General features: G+C 37.7%; 2 protein-coding genes across 4 annotated transcripts; both read right to left on the bottom strand.

The window, feature by feature from the left end:
- Positions 1-7,849, bottom strand: LOC310719745 (free fatty acid receptor 2-like). 3 transcript variants are annotated; one of them, XM_083529743.1, is made up of 4 exons: positions 7,553-7,849; positions 7,173-7,238; positions 3,834-3,948; positions 1-2,337 (listed from the first exon to the last, which is right to left on the bottom strand). In XM_083529743.1, the coding sequence occupies exon 4, from the start codon at positions 2,322-2,324 to the stop codon at positions 1,335-1,337; it is 990 nt and encodes a 329-aa protein (XP_083385869.1). In that variant the 5' UTR covers positions 2,325-2,337; positions 3,834-3,948; positions 7,173-7,238; positions 7,553-7,849; the 3' UTR covers positions 1-1,334. The 3 variants fall into 3 exon arrangements, with proteins under 3 accessions (XP_083385869.1, XP_083385871.1, XP_083385870.1); XM_083529745.1 differs by lacking the exon at positions 7,553-7,849 and adding an exon at positions 4,315-4,359 and having other exon boundaries at positions 3,834-3,902; positions 7,173-7,271; XM_083529744.1 differs by lacking the exon at positions 7,553-7,849 and having other exon boundaries at positions 7,173-7,284.
- A 4,641-nt stretch (positions 7,850-12,490) lies between these two features.
- Positions 12,491-24,944, bottom strand: LOC310719458 (uncharacterized protein). The gene is made up of 9 exons (XM_083529202.1): positions 24,790-24,944; positions 24,611-24,668; positions 22,048-22,392; positions 21,510-21,776; positions 20,948-21,232; positions 20,345-20,449; positions 20,199-20,260; positions 17,579-19,219; positions 12,491-14,732 (listed from the first exon to the last, which is right to left on the bottom strand). Exons 2-9 carry the CDS (start codon positions 24,651-24,653, stop codon positions 14,706-14,708), a joined length of 2,775 nt encoding a protein of 924 aa, XP_083385328.1. The 5' UTR covers positions 24,654-24,668; positions 24,790-24,944; the 3' UTR covers positions 12,491-14,705.

The following is a 24,944-nucleotide window of genomic DNA, read 5'->3' as shown; positions in this document are numbered from 1 at the left end:
CCTTTATGTATTTATTATAACCTTTCAGAAGAATAACTATGTATATTTGTAACATACAGAAACAGCAGAAATCCAAACAAAAAACACTTTAAAACAGCTAAGATACATGAGATTAAAACTATAAACTATAAAGATCGCTTTGGACTACAAATAATACAATTTTGCTTTATGATATGTACAATTTAAGTGTGTCATCAGACACACTTCATGAAAAAACTATAATGAATCTACTGGTGATAAATTGCACTTTTTGCCCATACAGGTTTACTGTAGCAGAGAATATGTATAATTGCACTATCCGGTGTCATCCAGATCAGGATGGGTTCCTTTTTTCAGTCTGGTTCCTCCCAAATGTTCATCTTTGTGAGGAGTATTATGTGACCACAGTTACTTCCGGCTTTGTATATTTCTGCAAAGTTGTCCATAATTAAAAGCACTGTACAAAATGAATTTATTGTACATTGAAATTGAAACCACTTACAACGAACACTTTCCTGCCATGATAAATCTTTGTGGTTAAAGTCTATCTATATGACTTTGTCCTTAGCTTTCTGTGGTTACAAAATGTTAAGAAATTACCTTCTGCGTAGCCGTCCCCATTTGCCACATGACTATAAAATAGATTACTTAATAATTTTTTTTTTTGTAACATCAGAAATATTATATCACAGTTCTCACCTTGTTGCTGATGCATTGACACAGCTGGTGTGGTTAACCTTTAATAACTAGGTCCTGGTAGGAATTATTTCACTGATATGAAAGTGTCTAGACACTTGAATCACATAATCTGTATCAACAGGTGGCACTTTAAAATTAGCATAGATGCTGAGCCCTTACAAATAATAATCATATACTCAATTAGACAAAATTAACAAGTTAATGCAGTAATTTGAAAACTTCATTAGCAATGTAAATGCATTTTTTTATGTTAGCAAAATTAAAAACTATATAACTATTAAACTAATATAAAGCTAGTAACAATTATAGTAAAAAATAAATTGGACATAAACTATTTCGTAGAAGCAAAACATCAATAAGATAAATAGTTCTGTATTAAGGCTTAGCTTTTTGTTATCTATCTTGCTTTAAATGAGAACCAGGTAAATTGAGTGTAGAGTATCTCAGTGGCTTAGCCAAGAATTCCTTTCCGGGTGAGTTTAAGAAATATGTAATGCATTTCGGAGGATGCAGTAGTAAAAGCAGTGGTAGCATTTACAATTTGTTATTTAACTATTTATGCCACCATGTACTTAATGTACTTGTGCCAAAAGTAATGCATGTTTTTTTTTGTGTATATGCAAAAAACTTTCATTTAAAAAAACTGTAATTTCTCATCAAATTGTATCATTGGAACTCTGTGTTCTCTCCTCATAGGCAGTAAAGGGACCTTTTTTGAACATCAGACACTTACATTTCTGACCGAAGGTACGGTCAAGCCAGTTGAGGAACTGTTGCACAATGCTGTTGAAAGTTCCCCGAACTGCTGATGATGAGAAATAAAAGACAAAAGGGTCCAAGCAGGCATTGAAGGTGCTGGGTAGTACTGTATAGACTCTCCACGGTGGACTGTACCATTTAACAAATCCCACCACATGGGACACATTAAATGGTATAAAGCAGATGGTAAAAACCAGGAGGGTGACCACAGCAAGCCCAATGGCCCTGGAGCGTTTATGAGGGTTGATGTTAGGTAAGCGAGAGAGGATGATGATGAAGTTGATGTAGCAGAAGCAGCAGATGAGAAAAGGAATGCAGAACAGGACGATGAACAACTCAAAACGGACAGGCAAAAGGAGTTTCAGCTGTTCAGGGGTAAACTCTTTGTAGCAGGAGGTTCGGTTCAGATCCGTGAACGTGATATTGCTGCCTCTATGATACTCCACTATGTAGACGATACTGCAATGACCCATGCAAAGTGCCCAGAATATGACACAGGCGAACACGGCATATCGTGGATTTCGCTTGAGTTTGTATTTAATGGGGAAGGCCACCCCTAGATAGCGCTCCACACTGATAGCCGTCAAAAGCAAAGTGCTGTTGTAGATGGTGCTGAAGTAGATGAATCCCGAGAGTGGACAAAGAAAGAAGCTCATGGTCCATTTCATGTTGGCTGCCTCATTTATGCGCAACGGGAGGAACAAAAGGAAGATAAGGTCAGAAATGGTGAGGCTGAGCAAGAGAACATCCAGAGGCGTTGCACGCTGTTTCACCTTTCGGAGAAAAGTGTAAAGAGCCAGCAGGTTGGCAGGAAGACCAGTAATCAGGGTGATGCTGTCAACAACCAGGACAGAATAGCTTAGCGCTGGTGTCCATGTAATGGGCATTTTTAAAGATAATCTGTAGAGGCAAAAACAAAAATAGACAAATCGTATGTAAATTCTGTTCAGTCCAGAACATGTATACTGTCAAATGAATATTTGCAGGGCCTGTTTGAAAACACCTAGTCTTTAATCATATTTAAGACCCATGTACGTTCCTTTTGTTCATATACAACAAACTAGCTAACTAAAGGCAAAACCAATGGACAGTGAATATTTAGAAGTTCTGTGGACTTTCTGTGGATTTTATCAGACTGCTTCACCCTTACAGTCACACATGGAGGTGGAAGCTCAATAGTTTTGGGTTGTTTTAGTGCAAGGAAGGTTGAAAATTTATTCTGCCTGAAAGAAATACTGAACCATTTTCTTCACCATGCAATTCCATCGGCACTGCGGCTAATTGGAATCGACTTTACCTTACAGTACAACAAGATAATGACCAGAAGCATACATCCTGGCTCTGTAAGTGTTATTTAGGAAACAAACAGTCGGCTGGAGTGTTATCTATAATGGAATTGCCTGCCAATTCACTGCACCTAAATCCTATTGAACTGCTCTGGGATTGAACTGGATCACAAATTCAGAAAGAAATCTCCAACTAGTGAAGAACAGCTTTGGCCAGTTTTACCCAAGTCATGGCAAAATAATTCAGCTGAATGTTGGACAAACAAACTCAATGAATGCCAAGATGCCAAAAGTTTAAAACTGTTCTTAATGCTAAGGGATGATTTTAATTTTTATGAAAATAAATTGTAACATCTGTACATTTATATATTCGGTCAAAGTAAATCTTCATATTTTTACAGCACTAAGTTTGTTGAATAGAATCAAAGGTAACATTCATGTGTCTTTCAAAGACAAGGTGTTTCCAAAGTATTTAATTCATTCATGAAATAACAATAAAAAAAAAATCAATTCATCAATTATTAGTTTTAGTACTGGATATACTTATGAAGAAATGTTGTCACATTTTTATGTGTCACACCAATTACATTTACAGCATTTACCAGACGCCCTTATCCAGAGTGAATTATCTCATGTATATGACTGAACAGTTGAGGGTTAAGGGTCTTGCTCAAGGTGGCAGCTTGGTGGTGCTGGAATTTGAACTCACAACCTTTAGAGCAGAAGCCCAACATCTTAACCACCGAGCCACCACTTTCTTGTGGTTAAACATATTAAACATAAATATATTCAGGCTTAGTGTGCAAAACGATTTTTTTTACACCTGGAATTTTCTACAATGTAATGTGTAATAATCATTCAAATCAAAACATAAACCTTTCGCTGGTGCCTGTTTATCTTTAAAAAGCTGCCCAGACCTTTTATATCAGCTGTTTACATACAATAAGTTTTACATATATCTGAACATTTCATTTCCAAAAAAGAGAAACATTTTCAAGAAAAAAACATAGTTCAAACATAGTTTTAAATTATTTTTTTTTTCCTATTTAGTTACATTGAAAAAGCAAAGTTCAGCACATTTTTTTAGAGAAAAAGAACAAATAACAGTACCTTCAGCTGAGCTGTGAAATTTTAGAAATGATGCGTTCACACCCCCTTCGGTCACTTTAACTCACGATCCTGATGATGTAATGTCACATGGACACCAACAGTGTTATCAAAGAACCTAGAATTCCCCACAAAAAAAAAAAGGGTTGTGTCTCGGAGTGAAAGAGACTTATGATGAATGACTAAATAAACGTGAAAATGAAGCAAGTGATATATAGGAGGTATATCTCCTCGCTTAGCAGGAAACTGCTGTCAAGACAATCACATGTGTGCTGTAAACCAAAATGCCTATATATACATCGAGTTCTAGGAAGGGTACAGCTCAGTGGATTGAATAAATTGCATGAATAGGAAAAAACTTAGCGGTGATATAGAGGTGCTGGTGCACAACCCAAAAAACACAGTGCTTTTTTATTAGTTATTAAAAATGACTTCCTGTTTATAGAGAAGCTAGAAACTGAGTGATTGCATTACTGTACATTACCTTTATGAGATATGTGTGAGGTTCTTAGGTCAGCCTGATGAGCTTCTGTGAGCGATAATTACACAGATGGTTATTTGAGAATACAGTTTATTTCCCAATTCCATATATAACTTGCGTAAAGCAAGCTTGGCTTGAGAGCGAAATTACCATCAACGGCATTACATAGAAATAAATCAGTATAGTGTGTATGTATGTGCGCGTGTGTCCAACAAAAAAATGTTTTTTAAATGATCTTTATTATTATATCACAAGTTATTTCAAATTGTATTTAAAAATAATCCAAATTCTATTCATTTAATTTTTTTTTATATAATAGGCATACTGAATTGAAATAAATTCTTAAATCTTTAGAATTATTTTATTTTAAGGATTACAGATTACAGTCAACCCGAAATTTGCGGGTTCTCATTTGGAACCAAACTAACTTAAATTTCGCGGGAATCCGCATCGTTCAGGAACGTTAGGGATAACATTTTAAACTATGTTTTTTAAAAACACATTGTTCAATCATTGTTGATAACTATTGTGAGAAAACATTAACATGATAAGTGTCTTCAAATTTGTTATTTCAGATCAAACTGACAACTGTATGTATCAAACTGGTAGCCCTCCACATTAATCGGTACCCAAGAAGTAGCTCTCAGTTTCAAAAAAGTTTGGTAACCCCTGATCTAGATGAATTCACTGCGGGGGAGTTCCCAGGGAACCACTGTATTAGTCATTTTTAGTTTCTATTATAAAAATAAATCCATGGTCTCCAAAAGATACAAAGTCTGAGATGACTAGTTTTTGCATTACATCATATACACTATATGGACAGATTTTGTGAACACCTGACTATTTTGAACATCCCATCCCACATTTAATCCCAATTTTCTGCTAGCATAACCTCCACTATTTTGGGACGATGTTTCACTATGATTTTGTTGTGGAAAATTTGTGTTTATTTAGTCACAAGGGTGTTAGTAAAGTCAGTGACCTGTGGTGCCATTCCAACTCATCCTGTAGGTGTTTAGTAGGGTTGAGGTCAGAGCCCTTTAGCAGGCCACTCAAAACCTTTTACACCAACCCACATGAAGCATATCTTTATAGTGCTGGCTTTATGCACATCGTTCGTTCTTATTAGTTCCAACTTCCAACATTGTGGTAGCAGTTTAAGAAAGACCAGCATATGGTTTTGATGTTTAGGAATCCACAATAATGCAAGAGTGAATATCTATATATATAAAGCTGAAATACCACTGACTGACTCACTCACTCATCACGAAATCTCAAAAACCACTGCACGGATTGCAATGAAATTTGGAACATACCTTCCTCTTGGGTCTTAGGTGCTCACTAAGAAAGGGTTTTGAAAAATTCGCCCTGGATCGCGGCTAACTCGCGAAAAACGCGATTTCTCACGCATTGTAAATTCTTCGAAATAACATTACGGATCCTAATGAAACTTAGTACATTGTTTCTTATTAGATGTTAGATGCACAATAAAAATAAATTTCAAAGTAATTTGCCCTGTATCCGTACTACAAAAAGGGGAAGTACGTTATTTGTTGACGTTACGTTCTGATCTCTGATCATCCAGTCCTGCTCAGTGCTTACTGCTTATTGCTATATTGCTTAGCGTTCTGCCTTCTGTAGCGAAGCACGGGTACTTTCCGCTAGTGTGTATATATATATATATATATATGTCTAATTCTTGCATCAGAGAAAGAAGAGAATTCTTAGGCTGAGCTGTGATAGTGTGGTCACAGCAATGTCACACTCTTCAATGTTACTGCAAAGTCATTTGCTGAGAAGCAGAGTTATTATAATACCCTTTATTATTTTTTTAAAGGCCATTTTCATGTAGAAAGCAATGCTGGTGTTAAAAAAAAATGTATATACAATAGAAACAAGATTAATTATTTACTCTAAAAAAAAATTTATTTCGTAGAGTCGAAACCTTTAAAACTCTTTGTCACAGTCTATACCAGTTCCTTTACCCTCAAGTGTGCATGAGAACTCTTGTCTTGCATGCATGTGGTGGTCTAGTGGTTGGCAGTGGGGGTGGCAGGGGGGGCGGTGGGGGTATGTTTGTGTTAATTGTGGCTGTTTTGGATTTTTTTCCTCACTTGAACTACAAGAACCAAACCTGTTTCAGCATGACATATGCTTTACATGATTTGGTGTGGGAAATGTTGAGTGGCCTGCTGTAGAGTTTTGACTTCAACTTTACCAAACACCTTTGTAATGAATGTGAACACTGACTGCACACCAGGCCTCCTCACCTCAGCTACATCAGTACCTGATTTTACTAACACCCTTGTAGCTGAATAAGCAAAAGAACACTCCAAAATTTAGTAGAACATTTTCCCAGAATAGTGGACGTTTTTAAAACGAATGGAGAGTAAATGTGGAATATACAGAGGAAACTACATCATTTCCAAACTCCTGTTATAGAAAATAAAACAATACACAGATACAATTGTGGGTTACTTTATACAGCTGAAAAAGTCATGTGGCCCAATACTTTAGTCCATATATTGTATTTGAAGTGTGCACATACATGTACATATATATACACATCCACAGAGAAAGAGAGAGAGAGAGAGAGAGAGAGAGAGAGAGAGAGAGAGAGAGAGAGAGAGAGAGAGAGAGAGAGAGAGAGAGAGAGAGAGAGAGAGAGAGAGAGAGAAGTATAGTAGCAAAAGTGCAGTACTGTCAGGACTAATAATCTAAAAAAATATTTGCAGTTATTACCCCCTGATATTATTATTTTATATTATTAATATAGTAAATCAAATGTGTGTATATATATTATACATATATACATTTATATGTATATACTCTTATATACATATATACAAGAGAATTTTTACCTTCAGCTGATCTGTGATGGTCTCGTCGCTCATGTGATCACAGCACTGAACTGCTCTTCAATGACACTGCAATGTCATTTTCAGACCACTAGGGTTATTTTCTTTTCTTTCTTTTTTTTTTTTTTTAGATCATGTGTTAAGCAAAATTAGAGTTGATAAATGTAGAATCTTCAACAGGATCTAAAGAATACCTTCTCTTACAGTTGTTACACTAAAACACACTTTATTACACTCTAATCGATCTGCATATGTTCAACTGCAGGTTTTGCACACAACCTGATTTAAGTATACAAAATACCTAGAAGTCTTTTATTAAAACTGGAACACTCACTGAAGACTGGAAACACAAGTAAAAGAAAGCAGGTTATTTATTGTCTTACATAGCAAAGTTTTTCAGGAAATCTACTTCCACATTTGCTCAGAGACAACTTCAGTGCGTGAGTGTTATGTCTGATAAGTTGTGGCCCAGATTATGGAACTAAAGTAAAACTAGAGGGCAAATCGAACAGTTTCATTTTAAAGTTCTAGGTTTTTGAGAATTCTCCTTTTTTTTTTCTGTCTATATACTTTTTTTGCACACTATATACTGTACTGGACCTTTGTGGAACCAGGAATCTTAGCAATAGACAAATCATTGTAAGAAGGTATACAGAACCAGACCCTATATCTGACCTTTGGTCAGATGTTAAATACAGTCACAGTGAATTATTTCCTCTTTCATCTGCTTTTTCCTTACAATGGCTTTGAGAAATTAATGCAGACAGATGAAGCACACACCATCCAATCAAAGTACAAAATGACACAGGGGATTCAACTGGTTTTTTGTGTGTTTTTTTTGTTTGCTCGAATAATTGAATAAAAAAAACAAATTTCATTTTTCACATTCAAAGAAACACATTTGATTGCTAGAAAAGTTACTGCTAGATAGTTGATAGTTGTCACAAATTCCCCCTTTGTACTGTGGGTTCGATAATAAAGGCCACCTTTTCCAATCACATCATGTTACACATATAGAAATAAAACTTAATTTTTATAAAATCTCTTTATTATTATTATTATTATTATTATTATTATTATTATTATTATTATTATTATTAATAGTAGTTATAGAAGAAGTAATAGTAAAAATCTCAGTCGAGTTGTTGAGCTACAATTTTATGCATTAGGATTTATTTATTAATATAAATATAAATGTAAATAATTGTGTAAAGCTGATTTGGGATAATTTCCATTGTTAAAAGAGCTATACATTAAAAAAATTGGATTGAAGATACAGAATTCTTACTGTCGACCAAGACCTGATTCTCCCTGAATCCGACGTGGTCATCATTTCATAGCAAATGAGCAATAAGTCCAATAAAAGTCTAGTAATAATAAATTAAATCAATGATTCAAAATGAAAAAGACACGAGTCATGAAATCAGGCAAAATGTAGATCCGCAAGTTCTAAATATAAAGCCATTTTAGGACACAAACTAGAGATCTAGCACTTTTTTTTTTAAGGTTCTCATTTCACTTTTGCTCAGTCTTACCCAGATATTCTCTATAAATTCATTTCTAGGGCAGGGGTAGCGCCGCATGGTTTAGTGCACGTTTTGGGAATTGAATTCCCAGCACTACCAGAGAGCCACTAAGCAGCACTTTAACCCTTAACCATTCAGTGCATTACAATACTCAGATATTGATTTTCAGGTTTGTGTGTTGCGTCTATTTTGTAGAGCAAGGAATAAAATGCTTGTGTCTCAGACTCTCAACACAGAAAAATATACAGGGAGGAAGGAATAAAACCTGTATGTAGTACATATGTAGTAAGTATGCATAAGAAAAGTAAAGAAATAAACAAATTGGGAAAACAGTCTGAATAAATATGAATGTAAAAAGTCAAACGTCTGTGTGTGTGTGTGTCAGTGTGTGTGTGTGTGTGTGTGTGTGTGTGTGTGTGTGTGTGTGTGTGTGTGTGTGTGTGTGTGTGTGTGTGTGTGTGTAGAGTAGTCCAGGGAGAGAGTTCCCACACCCACAAGAGCCATGTTAAAAGAAGCCTGTAAACACAAATCTAGATTTAATACCAAATTGTATCGCAGCATTATTTCTTGTAACCCCTTTAAAGGAGAAGTCAGTGCTTTGTTGAACAGCACATGGTTTTATAAAGATGGTAAACTTGGGGGGGAGACGAGGACTCCACTGCTCAGCGTCTTATGCAGTTTCACAGACTGTAAAGGACAAAATTATATTGAAAGCTTGTCATTAAAAGTGACAAGCTCAGGTTTCTCAGAATCGCGTACAGTATGTAATGAAAGTAACCTTGCTTGTTTATATCACTTCCGAAAAGAGAAAAAAACCAAAAGTTTTGATTCCTTTTTTATGCTTCGGTGTAGTTGTATTATAGAGTAGAACTAAATAAATAATAAGCCGTAGAACATTTTAACTAATAGCAGATGTACTATGGTGCAAAATGATTTAGCATTGCATCGAAGTCTACATGGTTTTACTCAGGGTTCTCTAGGTTTTTCTGATCATCCAAGAAGACTTTCCTCTACAGTATGTCAGAATGTGTGACCGCTGAGAATAAACATGAATATATTACTTAGGTTAAAAAGGTTTTATTTGTTGTATTGTTTTTTGTTTTTTTTTTACCCTGATGTGGTCACACTTTTTAAGCACTTTAATGCTCGTCATTGACACTACAAGACCGAGACCATATTCAGGGCTGAAGAGCATAAATAGCTTTTTACACTGAACTTTGTCTTGCAGATGTGCCTTTTCACATATGCATAGTGTGAGCCAAAGATTTGTACAGCAAACTTAAAACGCTATATTAACATGCAGAATTGTTGCCACCTTGCATGCAGGCACACAAAAAAAACCCACATACATCATTCAGAAATCTTCTCCCAAGAAAAAAACTTTTTGTCTAAAAAAATTGCATAAATCGCAAAAATTATTATAAAGCAAAAAAAGATAAATAAACACTTGCACAAACGTTTAAATAAAATTTCGTTTGTTTATTTGTAAAAGACACATGAGACATTCAAGAGACAACCGAACAGGACGCCTTTTTCAATTTAGACGAACCTTCGTCTCCATTCGTAACCTACAGAATTACTAATAATAACTTTTTTCCACTTAACATTTAAAGGTACGTGCATCAGCAATAAAAAATTTTTGCCATTTTCTAATGGCAATAAGATGTATATGTCCCATCCCCCACCTTCCTTCCTGTATCCTTTCTTCCTTGCCACCTTGCATGCAAACAAACATAAAACACATCATTCAGAATTCTTCTACCAGAAGAAATATTTTTGTCGCACTCATTACTACCAACAAGGAATAAATATAAAGCAAAAAATAAATCAAAAACGCTTGCACAAACGTTTTAATAAAATTGAGTTTGTTTGTTTTTCTATTATTATTTGTAAAAGACACATGAGACATTCGAGAGACAACCGAACAGGACGTCTTTTTCAATTTAGACGAACCTTCGTTTCCATTCGTAACCTACAGAATTGCACGTTCATGTCACCGTTACCAATAATAACTTTTTTCCATTTAGTATTTACAACTACGTGCATCGGCAATAACAATTTGTTATTTACTAATGGCATTAATATGTATACGTCCCATCCCCCACCTTCCTTCCTGTATCCTTTCTTCCTTCCTTTACACTTCTCACTTTTGAACGAAACTATTTTTTCTAACTTTTATATAGCTGCAGGCGATACATTAACAGATTTAGTCAACTGACTCCTGTATAATTTGGCTCTTTTATAAAACAGCTCTTAAAAGTGTGACGTTTTTACACGTGTGCTTTATTTCAAGACATTTTTTTCCTTGTTGACAGAACATTTATCCCCTGTGAGCATCCTGAGAGGAACAATATAGAATATGGAGCATTTTTATTATTTCTTTGATGAATTGTTTAATACATTTTTATATACCAGCATACAGACACGTTCTATACGTGCAGTGGTACCGCAATTGCTAAGGGTATAATTGTAGTGAGGCAGAAAGCAAAAAATAAACCTGAAGCGATGTTTATAACCGATTTATAATGATCAATAATCATTGTGTATAAACTTACTATACACAGTATATTTGTTACAAATTGACCCCCGGTTATATCCGCTCTGTAGTCCAGAATAAGTTGTATACGCAAGATATACAGTATATTGAGTATATACAAAGCATATAAACATCTAATGTGCTGCAGTTCTGCATGAGGAAATGGCTATGAGGGCTAACCACACTTTACAGCCATGAGAAAAGTAACACATCTCAAAACGCTCATCTTTTGCACCTTGAGGTGGGTGGGCTTCTACAATTAAACTTCTTACTAACAGATTCTTTAAACCTAGAATTTAAATGAACATGGTCAAGGGTGTGGGTAGAAAGCTAAGGATTGGAGAAAGGATTAGAAAAGACATCAGGTGAGGTTTCTTCCAATCTTTCTGAATGCATTGTTTCCCTCTGTTGATTGGACAGTTGTGTAAACGTGTATGTGGTATCCTCATAAAATGGCTACTGTGGGTATAATTAGAATACTGAATCATTTTAACTTAACAAAATCTTTACACGATACTGAGCAGCAGAGGTGTGAGATAATGAAGTAAAAAAAAACCTGCTGTACTTAAGTAATTTTCTGGTATTTGTACTTTCTACTTCTTCAAACATACATTTTTCAAACAGGCTTAGTTATAATGTATGGGATGAAATGTCAATATTTCTTCTCATTGCATGCAATTTTCAGCCCATCAACCTATTTCCTCCCATTGTGCAGCTTTTTCAATCCACCACTGGTGTATAATTTCCTGGCTCTCACACACCACAGACGTAGTCTAGATTATGAAGCTAATAATGAGAAGGCAGAAGGCAACATGAAGTATGAGGTTAACGTGGATGAGACAGAGGGAGTCAGTGATGTAAACATGACTGAGAACAGAGACGTTTCTGATCACATGATCATCATCATCATTTCATTGCTTTTGTTGTTGTATAGCCTGGATACATTAATTAGATAACAAAATTAGAAATTAGTTTTTGTATTAATATATTAATAAAATTCGGTTCCCAATGTGACACTAAAACAGGTAGTAATAATGGCTGCTTTTTCACTCATGTCAGAGTCCAAACTTTACTTTTATTTGAGTAACAAGGTGTAATCAGTACTTCAACTTTTACCAAAATCTTTTAAAATATAACTAAGTATCTGTACTAAGTAAAGGAAGTGTGTACTTTTGAAACATTGAAATCTTAATGCATTAAACATAATTATGAAAACTGTGACATATACTGTAAGAAATAAATATTAATGGTGACACATGTTAACCTGAGATTTTATTACCATTTGACACAGAAATGCAAAACACTCATCTTTTTGTTTTCTGGCTCACAAAACCTGTAATTTACAGACCAAAACTGACACCAACACAACAAGCTGGAGGCGAAGAAAAACAGAGAATAAGCGCCAATATTCTTCCACGTCCGTTCTCCTTCAGCGAATTTCCCTGTCCAGCCTGATAAATTTTGCTCCAATAAATGAATGTTGCTACCCGTTTCTTCATAAAATTAAAAAAAAATGTTCTACATGATAAGGAAACCAAATGCTTTTTTACTCTTCCATGACATGACAAATAAAAAGCGATTTGAATCATATTACAGTTTTTCTCAGTTGCAAACCAGTAAGTGCATTTCGCAAAAAACGATCAGAACAAACAGCACCATACCGTTTTACTTGCAAAAGCCTGTACTTTTCTCAAAATCCATCTCTCAAAAGTAAGTATTCGTGTCAACAGACATATTGCTATCAGAATGACCTTTTTTTCAGTATTTCTTGATGTAAACTTTAGTTTGGATTACAATGATTGAAAAAGGAACATTCTTCTTTACGGCATCTATGAAATCCAACACTACAAATGTACACATTACTTTATGTGGGATATTGATTGCAAAAGACCAAACAGGATTCAGACTTTTACTGTACTGTACTAGTGTTCATTCATTTCCTGGTTCATCCATTTTCAGAGATCTGTGTTTTTTTGTCTGTATATGCTCAGCAATTCAGGGCTCATGAGATTCAACTTATCTATTTTAGAGAACTAGTTGATCATTAGTTGATATTGATGCCTTACAATTAGTGACATTCAAGATTCATCTGCACAATTTATCAATTTTTGATTCATAGAAATTTAAGATTGACAGATTACTGGTTTAACCATTTTGCACTGAACTGATGCTGAGATGTTTTGGGGGTTGAGAATATTCCGGTGAGAACCAGAATAATATATTTGGCTCAAAATGAACCTAAAACAACTGATAATGTAGGAAACAGGAGACTCGTGTACACATTCACTTAACTGACTGTACCAAAGCATTCACAATTTAGATTGAAGCTATGAGGAATTACACAAGTGACTCCATGATGTAGCGGTTGAACATGTAGTTTTGACAATTTCATTTCTGATCTGAGAAACTGTTAGTATTACAGTAAGATGGGCCTCACACTAGTTCCCCTAAAACTATTTCTATGTTGTCTGTTGAGTGTCTACAGGAACTTTGAGATGCGTATGTAAGAGTATGTAAGGTATGTCTTTGTCTGGGCTCACACATCTATGGTTACCTTGTTTTATTAGTTCAGGTTTTGTTCAGGTTTTGTTCAGTGTGTATATACTGTACATACTAATGTATTTGTCAGTTTTCTGCATTAAACTGAAGAACATATGTGCCATTCTGTGTGCTTTGGGATTCCTCCCTGATCAGAAAAGACACCATGGGGAATGTAGATTGCAGGCAAAAACTCTCCAAAATTGAATTTTTAGTTTAGTTCATAATAAAAATCTAACAGAAAACAGAGAAACAGAAATATTGTGACAATACAGGAAAAAGATTCTTATACCAGCTTAATCCAACTCGTATTTAGATCAGAAGCCAGAGTCAACTCCATAACATGGAAATAATTTAATACAGACTTACGCAATATGACGAATAAACAAACTCTTCATGTAAAAATAAGTAAAAACAATACGATTCATAAAGTATCAGGCCACTCTCCTCAGCCCAGACAGTCACGACAAATTATTACTTTGTAGTGCTTAGTTACAAAATCCAATTTGCCCGGGTCCTTCAAGATAACCTCCTCCACTCCAAGTCGTTAGCATTTTTTTCCAAGTCATTAGCAATAAACAAATGTGCATAATAAATAAGAGCGTGTCCGTTCGGTGGCTTTCCTTCATAGTTAGCCGAGCGCTTCGTCCACGGAGGCGCTGCTAATTGAGCAGCGTCAGAGGAAGCATCTGCGTACCCGTTTGCTGAATAAACGGCACTAAACTGGAAGATCATTACTTAGAGCTTAGCAGTTTCCTGAGGCTTGTCCCGGTTTTTCGCTTGGATACAGATCAAGTCCTGTGCACCTCACTCTGAATTTTGTCCACTAATGAGTAGTTGACAGCAGTACAGTTTGGCTCGTAGACTGATCGTAAAATTTATTTGTTTATTTTTTTTAAATGCATGATGTTTTATCAGAATGCAGACTGTACTGTCTCAGGGTCTGTGTCTACGTCTGTGGACCTGTTTAAGAAGAGAAAAGAAAGATTATGTATATTCAGGTCAACTCATAAGGTACCAACTGCTCCTATACAGTGGCAAAAATGAAATGTTTGAATACTTCGAGAACACAATGGAAATTTTAGAATGCTAATTCGCATATGGTAGGTCTTAATGCAAGTAATAAAGCACTTGTCTATGTGCTGTTCTAGTAAAAGAATCATAGTCAATGCTGTGTCTTTAATTCACTATACCTTTACAACAGCTAACGTGTTTTATTCCTCTTATACCAGCGAAATATTCCAATAAAAACAGGTTTTTATTTAATAAAGAATATAGCTGTGTAGTATCTGTGAAACTAAATAGTTCCTGTTATCACTTATGTTATAACAGCTTTAAGCAGTTACTCCCTAACCAGCTTCTCTTTTTCTGTCTTGAAATGAGACAACAAATATTTCAGCTTGTCAGATTGGCGAGAAACCGTAAAAGAGTAAAAGTCCTGAAAAATTTCCCTGGGCTAAAATCACGCATCGAAAAGAGACATCACCCGCCAGAATATCTTTACAGTATACACACCGATCAGGCATAACATTAGGACCACCTGCCTAATATTGTGTTGGTCCCCTTTTTGCTGCCAAAGCAGTTCTGCCGTATCGAGCATTAACAGCATTAACTTCTTAGCAATTTGAGCTACAGGAGATCGTCAGGTGGATCAAACCACACATGCGTCAATAAACTTCAGCCGCCCGTGACCCTGATGCTGGTTTACCACTGTTCCTTCCTTGGACCACGTTTGATAGCTACTGACCACTGCAGACCAGGAACATCCCACAAGAGCTGCAGTTTTGAAGATGCTCTGACCCAGTCGTCTAGACGTCACAATTTGGCCCTCGTCAAACTCAAAGCTCAAATCCTTACGCTTGCCCGTTTTTCCTGCTTCTAACATTAACTTTGAGGACAAAATGTTCGCTGCTGTCTAATAAATATATCCACCCACTAACAGGTGCCATGATGAAGAGATAATCAGTGTTCTTCACTCACATAATGATATAATGTCATAATGTTATGCCTGGTTGGTGTCCAACAACAATTAAAAAACTGTTAGTTCTGGTCCTCTCATTTGATTGGTTGAGCAATGTTTCCACAAGTGCTTATGTTTCCTGTCTGTGTTTACCACCTACAGTAAGATCCTACTTCCTAGATCGAAACAGATACACCATCAACAAGCAGATCAAACAATATTTTTCAACTTTTAAAATAACTTTTAAGCTGTCCAAAATGTAATATCTTAATTAAATTAATATTTTGTTTACAGAAATAATATTCTTTAGACATACACTATATGGACAAAAGTATTGGAACACCTGACTTTTTCTAGCTATACAGGTAGTCCTTCAACAAAAGGTCCCCTGGTGGGCTAGTGGTTAGGATGTGTCGCTCTTACCGCAGCGACCCGCGTTCGATTCCCGGTCATGGAACCAACCCCAGCTACTCTTACTGCCGGTCCCAAGCCCCGGATAAATGGCGAGGGTTGCGTTAGGAAGGGCATCCAGCGTAAAAACATGTGCCAAATCAAACATGCAGATGATCTGCTGTGGTGACCCATGATGGGATTTACGTGTTTACAGGTGGTTCTTCAACAAAACTATTACCATAATGTTGGAGGCACCCAATTGTATAGGACGTCTTTGGATGCAGTAGCATTACATTTTCACTTCTCTTATTATACTTGAACAGACCCAAACCTGTTCAAGTATAATCATGTGCATAAAGCCATCTCCATTAAGATATGGTTTACATGGTTTGGAGTGAAAGATCTTGAGGGTGAATGAACTCAACTCTCCACAAGCACACTTCAAAATCTAGTAAAACCATCTTAAAAGAGTGGAGGTTATTATAATAGCAAATAAGGACTAAATGTTGCATCGGATGGTTAAAAAGCACTTTCACAATTTATGATCAGGTGTCCACAAATGTTTGTCCATATAGTGTAGTTTTGGGAAAGAGAACATTTTTGAATTCATTTCCTGTTGGGCTAAGATAAACATTTCTGCTAATGTCTTACATTTGTTATGAATATGCCTGTAATATCCCTTACTGTCCACTAGAGGTCACAGTCACCGTGACTTTGTTTTCATGGAAAATGAATAGTTCCGCATTACCCATTACTTCTGATCCACTAAAGCAATTCTAACAATCATTACATGTGTTCATGGCCTAGTTGGATTAAGTCCATGAAATTTATTATCTGAATCAGTAAATGGAATGTTCAAGGTCCTAAGTCCAAACTCTCACATTTCGGGGCCAGACCACCTACAGTATGTTATGGGAGATGTTTGGAAATTAGATCACCTGAAAAAAAAAACTCCATACCAAAAGCAACCCAAATTTAGTCTTGAACCAAAAACATTTGAGCTGTAAAGCAGCAATGCGATTTACGTTGTTAACTGGCTAAATATAAAAAAATGAACCTAGATTGAGTGAAGCACTTATTTCCTGAGTCTTCCTGCAAGCTTAGGCTACACTGACACTAATTCAGATACATTTGAAAACACGCTCCATGTCTTAAAACGCTCCACGTCCACACTTTCGCTTGAGACATTTATTTACTTTCCGCCACTTTGGAATGTCGTAGCAATGAATAAAAATGCGTCATCCATTTTCAAAGCCTCCGTTTACATACTCCACACTGCGATTTCAAATTTCTCCAATTCGAAAAGCATTTTCAAAAAGCTACGTTTTTTTTGACCGACAACGGAGCCTCACTGTAAATGGAAAAGCGTTTGCACTGAAAAACGGAGAAAAAAAAATTAGCGTTTTCAAACGGAAGTGTATACGTGTGGGCATGGAATTAGTCTCACTTTTCTTACCTCTGTGTTGCCTTGCCATTGTGCATTGGGATGCATGTGAGGGTTTGCTGGGTGAAGATTGTGATGGGTAGCTCTTGCATGCATGGGCATTTTATGCGGTCTATGTCCATGGTGCATGCCCACAGGCCGTCTCTTCACCTGAACTGGCATAACAGCATGTGGTTTTTGTAAACGCGCTGGAGGTAGAGTTTTAAACTCTTCTGGACGTAAAACTGGAGGGGGAGCCGGAGCAGCTTGACCAGCCCTGTTGATCGGCCAAGCAGGAAGAGTTTGAGCAGGTGTTGACTGAGTTCCAGGATGCCCCAAGGCAGCTTGAGTTTGTTGATTCTGGATGTTGTGCTGCTGCAAAGCAGCCTGAGTCAGCATTCGGAAGTTTGAATGGACAGCAGCCTGCCTTTCATCTGGACCTGCCTGATTGTTCAAGTTTGTTGGTTGAACAGCCTGCATTGGAACAGCTTGATTTTGAGGAACAGAGATGTGTGCACTCTCTGGGACATGTCTCTGGGACGTGATGGTCTGCGGAGGTATCCGACTTTGACGATCAGGCCGTGGCTCAGGAATCACGTTAGGCTGCACAATTTGCGTTGATGCGCTGCGGTCTGCACGAGCACGTGTCTGGGCAGCACTGTGAGCAAGCTGTCTCAGAAAGTTTCTTCTTGAAGATCTGGAAATGTTCCGCACCCGTTCATCCACAGGAGACCTCGCGGGTCTTAGAGCTGGCGCTGAATGCTGACTGACTGATTGTGATGAACTACTTTCCCCTGTTGAATTTTCGGATTCGGAACTGTCCATTTGAGGATTTGGATACGCGGGTGTACCATGCATACGGTCCCATGGCATCTGACGCGGGTGTGTATTAGCATCTGAGCTATCGAGTGAGCGTCCCGACTGTCTAAGAGTCGGCTCATAGTTAGGATAGGTCTCTTCAGTATTGTGCCTCGAGCGTGTCTGGTTGGTGACCTGCTGGTCCCTGCGTTGTCCATTTCTTGTAGTGCTACTGTGGGAAGTCTGTGCTAAATTACCAACATCATCCATCCTAGTCTGAGGACTCGAACGTGACCCTCGGACATGATGGAGATTTGAGTGACTAGCGTTCGCTCGCTCTGGCTGGATGGTATTGGTTTGTTGATTGTTAGAGTGTGCAGTGTTCTGGTTCGGTTGTCCGGAAGGGACAAGGGGCTGAGGTGCATTGAGACTGACTTGCACAGTTTGAGGCTGTGTGGTGGCGTTCTGGTGCTGTGGTAGTGTACTAAGATTTATGAGGACTGTATGAGGTCCGAGCGCCGGGTTGCCTGTTTGTATGAGAATATTCGGGTTCTGCTGGCCCTCTTGTTGGGACAAGTCAGCGTTGCGTCGATTTGAATCACTATTTCGCTGGCTATTGTGTAGACGGGCACTGGAGTGGAGGTTGGCATTATGTGAGAATGTATCAGCATTAAGATGACCGTTGGATAGAATGGCACTGGTGTTGGTTGCTCTGTTTTGTGTCTGCATATCGGTGTTATAGTTGTTGTGTTGGCTATTGGTTGGTTGATTCTTTGATCGAACAAGTCTGTTATCGTTGTGCACCGGTGGGTCAGGCTGGTCACCCTGGCTCACAAACCCACGATTGTCAAGACCATTCTGTGGAGCTGAAAGAACCTGATAAAGGAAACAAAACCACTAAATGATGGGTTCCCATACTTTCATATATACCAGATTTAAGGATATTCAATGACTTTTTTTACGCAGCACTTATTTTATATCAAGCACCTATCAAATGTACACCCCAGCATATATAGCGTCATGAAAGACCACTTACAGTACTATTCACTTACACTTAACATTTACCTCAAAATTTCAGAGTAATAATGAGGTTTTCAATGTGTAGGTTTCATAAATGTGTATAAATGTATGAATGTTTTGAGCAGTCATGTTCAAACTGAATCAAATACATTGAAGTGAATGAGTTCATACAGGTAATATTCTAAATGCTGCTCGGGAAAGTTCTTGAAAATACAAAAAATAATAAATATATATTGCATGCTGATACACACGTTTTTCTCCTGTAGAAAACAGGTATAAAGAAAAGGCTTAGCATGACTAATGCATTAAAGGCAGTGATATTATAAGCACAAATTCAGTATCATTTTAAACAGGCACGCAGAATGTGAACTCAAAGCGTTCGTTACGTTAATTTTTTGGCTTTTCTGTTGATTGTATATAATATGCTTTATTAATACGGTGTTCTTATTAATACGAATGTTCCTTTCGGAGACAGCAAGTGTCACAGGTCCAACCTCTGCCAAGTAGGAAATCAAGTAAAGGGAAGTACAGCAAGGGAAAACACTCGAACACTGCTAGCAATGTAATGTTTAAAAATCCCAAACCAAAAATTCTACTAGTAAAGGGGGGGCCATGATAAATTTCTCTATTTCGCTATAAGCTTAGCTATCTGGCTAACATTTTATTGTATCCAGACAGACTCTTAACAAATATTTACTGATAAGATTAAAGCACTATTCTACTAAACAAAATGTTTTTCAGATTTCTTTCAAGGACCTAATTTCTTTTTCTTTCCAGACCTTGAATCCATGTGCCTGAAATTCAAATTAAGAAGGGTGGGAACCCGGGTTCTTACTGGTGGCCTTTCATTCAGGTTGTGCTTCTGCTGTCCAATGACTGTCCTGAGTCTCTGATCAGCTGCAACAGATGAAGTAAATCAGTATCAGCGAAGTAAAAAAAAAATAACATTATCAGTCGTACGTCATGACAGATCGGTTTTACCTTTTCGCTGGCGTATAATCAGTATGATGGCAACGATGATTAACACGAGAGCTACGAAGCAGGCCACGACAATTCCAGCGACCGCACCTACACTTAGACATGTACCTGTAAAAAAAAATGTTTTTTTATTATCTACAAATAGAAAGCGGTTAGTCACAGTCAGTGAAGCAAGATAAGATCCGAAACATGTACAGGTAAACCCGCCTTGCTGTATAGAATACATTTTGTGGACTTACCGTAACATTTACATTATTTTCATGATGGGTCACAGATGTTTTAGCATGAACTAAAGAAGATGCTTGTAAATACACATTAACTAGTATCTCAATTGCAAAGATTCTACTGTAGCTTGACATGTTTGTGCAACTTGCCTGCCAGGATAATTAATTTGCTTATTAGTCGTCATAACAAATGCTAAACATATTTCTGGAATGAGACACTGAGAAAAATAAAGACATGAGAGTGATAAGTATGGTGATTTTTCTCCACCCACTTACTGTTTTTCTCCAGTCAAGCATTTGAGAAAAAAAAACAAAAAAACACCTACCGCCACCAGCACCACCACCACCACCAAGCATCGCCGTTCCAGCGCCAGAAACTCACTCACGACACTGAGGCTAATCTGCTGCTGTGACGTTTGGATTGTGATGCTGTTACTAGCGGAGCATGTATACTGGCCACTCTGATTGGTGGAAAAAATCTGCAAGTTCAGCGTGCCACTGTTCGCCTGGCTGGATGTCAGAGGTACACCATTCAGTTGCCATGACAAAAGAGCAGGGGGCAGGGAGACAGACGTGCAGGTAAGTTGGACCGTCTGGCCAATGGTGGCATCTCCCCCACCAACACAATTGGAGGAGGTTCTTGTTACCTGAGGGGTGTCTGGACCATCTGTATCAGACAGAAATGATATGTATTATTATTAACATAAGTAAATGTAAATGCTCTATTGCTGTGCTAGGGGACTATTTTGAAGGTGATAGTGTGTAAACGTAGATAAATACAGTACTCTTGTAAACAGAGCGAGTCTCGAAACTTTCTGATACCACCTCGTAGAAGCATATATTGTTATTGTTTTGTTAATATTGTTTTTTTATTCTTTATATTCACGTATATACTTTTACGTATCGCATCTGGTATTTGGTACAAATATCTACGTGAGACTCACAGTATACGGTGAGACTTGCAGTGGCAGTCTGGCTGCTGACTGGGTTGCTGACGGTGCAGCTGTACTGGCCGGCATCGTTCCTGTTTACTGGGCTGATAACCAGAGAGCCAGCGTTGACCACAAAGCGAGGATCTGAGGGAAGATTGGTGCTACCTTTACCCCATATAACACTTGTGTTGGTGCCTGAAGTCCAGCTGCAGGTCAAGGACACGTTGCCGCCCTCTATAGCCAGCGAGGGCACGACAAGGTTTACTGCACCCACAGCAACTGAACAGAAAAAAAAAAAATCAGAAAAGATCAGAACTTTAAGGTCAGTCTCTAAATTGAGCCGTACTGCTGCATTCTTTTGAAGTATAGAGATTGGACTATAAAGTTTGGATTCTAATGTAATTGATGTACTATTTAGTCCTGAAAAGCTTCAAAAAACAATCACATGGTTGCCAGCAGGGAAGTGGTTTCGCAAACAAGAGATCCTGTTTTATTTTAACACCTTTTTAGTGTGTTTTAGTATCACTACACATTTAAAACACTTTCTTACCAAACACAGACAAAGTGACCGAGCGTGAGTTGGTGGCCAGTCCTGTGGAAGCAAGTGGTGTTACGGTGACCGTGTAGATTCCCGCATCACTCAGTTGGCTGCTGCTGATTGTGAGCTGGGTGGCACTGATGCTCACTCTGCCTTGGTACTGTGTGATCGGATTAAGCACAGCTTGGTTATTGATCCACTGACCCAAGGTGCCTCCTCCAGGAGCGATCCACGCGATGGAAAAGATACTGGAAATGGTTTGCAGTGTAAACACGGCATTGTTTCCTGTAGCCACGAGCACGGGGGAACTTTGGAACTGAATGGGCACCAGGTCTTGACATGATGCCAGTCGACAAACTGTAAAAAATAAAAATAGTGTTGTTTTTATGACCCTATTACATTTACATTTAGAGGATTTGGCAGACACGTTTATCCACAATTATCTGATTTATACAATTGAGCAGTTTACGGTTATGGGTTTCGCTCATAGCCCAACACTGGTATCTTGGCGGTGCTGGGATTAAAACATACAACCTTCTGATCAGAAGTGCAACATCTTTAATGCTGAGCTGCCATTTCCACCTATTCTGCTCTAGTTTTAAACTGAAGTCATAACTTAGCCAGTGTTCTTCCACCCAAATGTCTTTCCACATAGCCGTTACTTAAGACATCTGGTCTTGGTGCCTATGAGCTAATACACTGCACTTTATAAACACAAGTATGTAAGTACCTAATCATCATGTCCAAATGCCTGATGCTCATCCAATTAGGGCTGTCCATTGGATTTTGATAATTTTCCCAATGAAAATGTATTATTTAACTAATTGGAAGTTTGTTCGAAATCTTTGCAAATGTATTACAAATAAAAACCATGTACATACCGGTAAGTATTCACAGCCTTTGCCATGACACTCAAAATTGTGCTCAGGTGTTTCCAATGATCATCCTTAAGATATAGTTCTACAACTTAATCAGAGTCCACCTGTGGGTAATTAAGTTAATAGGACATGATCTGGAAAGACACACGGCTGTCTATAAAAGGTCCCACAGTTAACAGTGTAAGTCAGAGCTCAGACCAAGCCATGAAATCTATGGAAATATGAGGTATTGTTTGTAGAATGTCGTTGAAAATAATGAATAATTGAATCCATTTTGCAATAAGGCTAACATAAAAAAAAGGAAAAGTGGAAAAAAGTGAAGAGCTGTGAATATTTTCCGGATCCACTGTATATATCTTGGCGCAAGGGCCTCCTTCTTTTGCAAATATAGTCCGTGTTGATTTTAAGCACCATTTGATTGACTGTGTAAGGAAATGACATTCCATGTTAGCCACAGCGGATCCTCCACGTTTGATTTGGCACATGTTTTTATGCTGGATGCCCTTCCTAACGCAACCCTCCCCATTTATCTGGGCTTGGGACCGGAACTAAGATTGGCTGGGGTTGGTTCCCTGACCGGGGATCAAACCCGGGCCGCAGCGGTGAGAGCGCCGCATCCTAACCACTAGCCCACCAGGGGACCTCCCATCGAACATGATCATTAGAAACTTTGGGCGAGGAACCCTGCATGCTGGGACGCTTCAACAGCCCACATATATAGAAAAATAAAACAAGTCTTTGATTTTAGAAATGAATGACATGAATGAAAACAAAGTCCGTTCTGCTTCAAGTAGGTTTCACTGTATATAAAATGCAGTCGAACCGGCTGAACACGTTCTACTATTACTGTGTTAAACACACCGATGCATAACTATGGGCTTTCGTTATCTAAGAAAAAACATCTAGGGTTCGGCTACATGCCATGAATTAGCTTTGATGCATTTGCATTGTAGATTTTGCGACAAATTGAAAGGGGAAAAAAAAAAATATTACCAAAGTATTCAGGCAAAAACATAACTGAATGCACCTTGGTGGAAATTCGATACGTGTCTGGAGCTGGACTGGAACTGGACTGTAGCAGAATCTGATTCCGATCCAATTCAGGCAAGCGGGTTAGACTTGACTCTCATAATATTGTGTTTCTTGTTTTTTTTGAAAGCTGTTCATTCTTGTTGCCAAGTTTACATGGAAGTCGTTTGGCTGACTTATCATCCAAATCAACTGAGCAGCTTGTTGATGCTGGGATTTGAACTCACAAGCTTCTGGTCAGTAGCATAATGCCCCTGTGACCAAAGTACCACTACCCTGAGCTGTCTTTCTAAACAGGGTGTAGGTACAGGTGTGAACGTGTTGTCTACGATGCACTGGGAGTTGGATACGGGGCATTGCTTTGTGATGCTTTTCTGCAATGTGAAACTGGGGGATGTTTGCATTTTTTTATATAGTGAATTACCATATTTAGCATATACAATGTAACTTTAGAAGTGTAAAGCATTTTCTTATTGCTCAAAACCTAAAAAAAAAGCGTTTCGACCGGTATTGTATCGCAATGCGTTAACATCACGATATGACAACAAACGATATATTGCGCAACCCCGAGTTCTAACCTCCTTTACACTTAAAATAACACCTGTGTTGTTGTTCTTTTTTTATTATTATGTCAATATGGGTAAAACGAAAGCAGAAACATGGTATACCTGTCAAAATTATGAGCACACATGAACACGGCAATAAATTCATCTCAGTCTGGACGATCTGCAACAAAACACATCTGAGATCAGATTCAATGCGTCCAGGAACTTATATTATGAAATATTATTATTTAAGTATAATACATTTTTTTGTTATTGTTTATTATTAAAATGCGCATACTCACTCAGTGATTTATTTTCCGTCATGTTTCGGTCGCACCTGCCTAAGGAACCGTCACGGTGGACACTACTCTCAATACCAGCTTCTATTAGATGTGCAGTGCACTACATAGTGTGCAGAATGCCTTTTCAGCATGCCCTATGTAGTGCATTAATGTAG

This window comes from Silurus aristotelis (assembly GCF_946808225.1).
Source record: "Silurus aristotelis genome assembly, chromosome: 25".
Lineage (NCBI taxonomy): Eukaryota > Metazoa > Chordata > Actinopteri > Siluriformes > Siluridae > Silurus > Silurus aristotelis.
This window is presented reverse-complemented; position numbering and strand designations above follow the sequence as displayed.

Excerpts from the sequence above, each read along its gene's own strand:
- LOC310719745 (XM_083529743.1), bottom strand. The coding sequence starts at position 2,324 with ATGCCCATTACATGGACACCAGCGCTAAGCTATTCTGTCCTGGTTGTT.
- LOC310719458 (XM_083529202.1), bottom strand. The coding sequence starts at position 24,653 with ATGAATTTATTGCCGTGTTCATGTGTGCTCATAATTTTGACAG. Across the intron at positions 21,777-22,047 it reads GGTCACTTTGTCTGTGTTTG|TTGCTGTGGGTGCAGTAAAC; the intron begins GTAAGAAAGTGT and ends TTTTCTGTTCAG. Across the intron at positions 19,220-20,198 it reads ACCTGAATGAAAGGCCACCA|GTTCTTTCAGCTCCACAGAA; the intron begins GTAAGAACCCGG and ends TTCCTTTATCAG.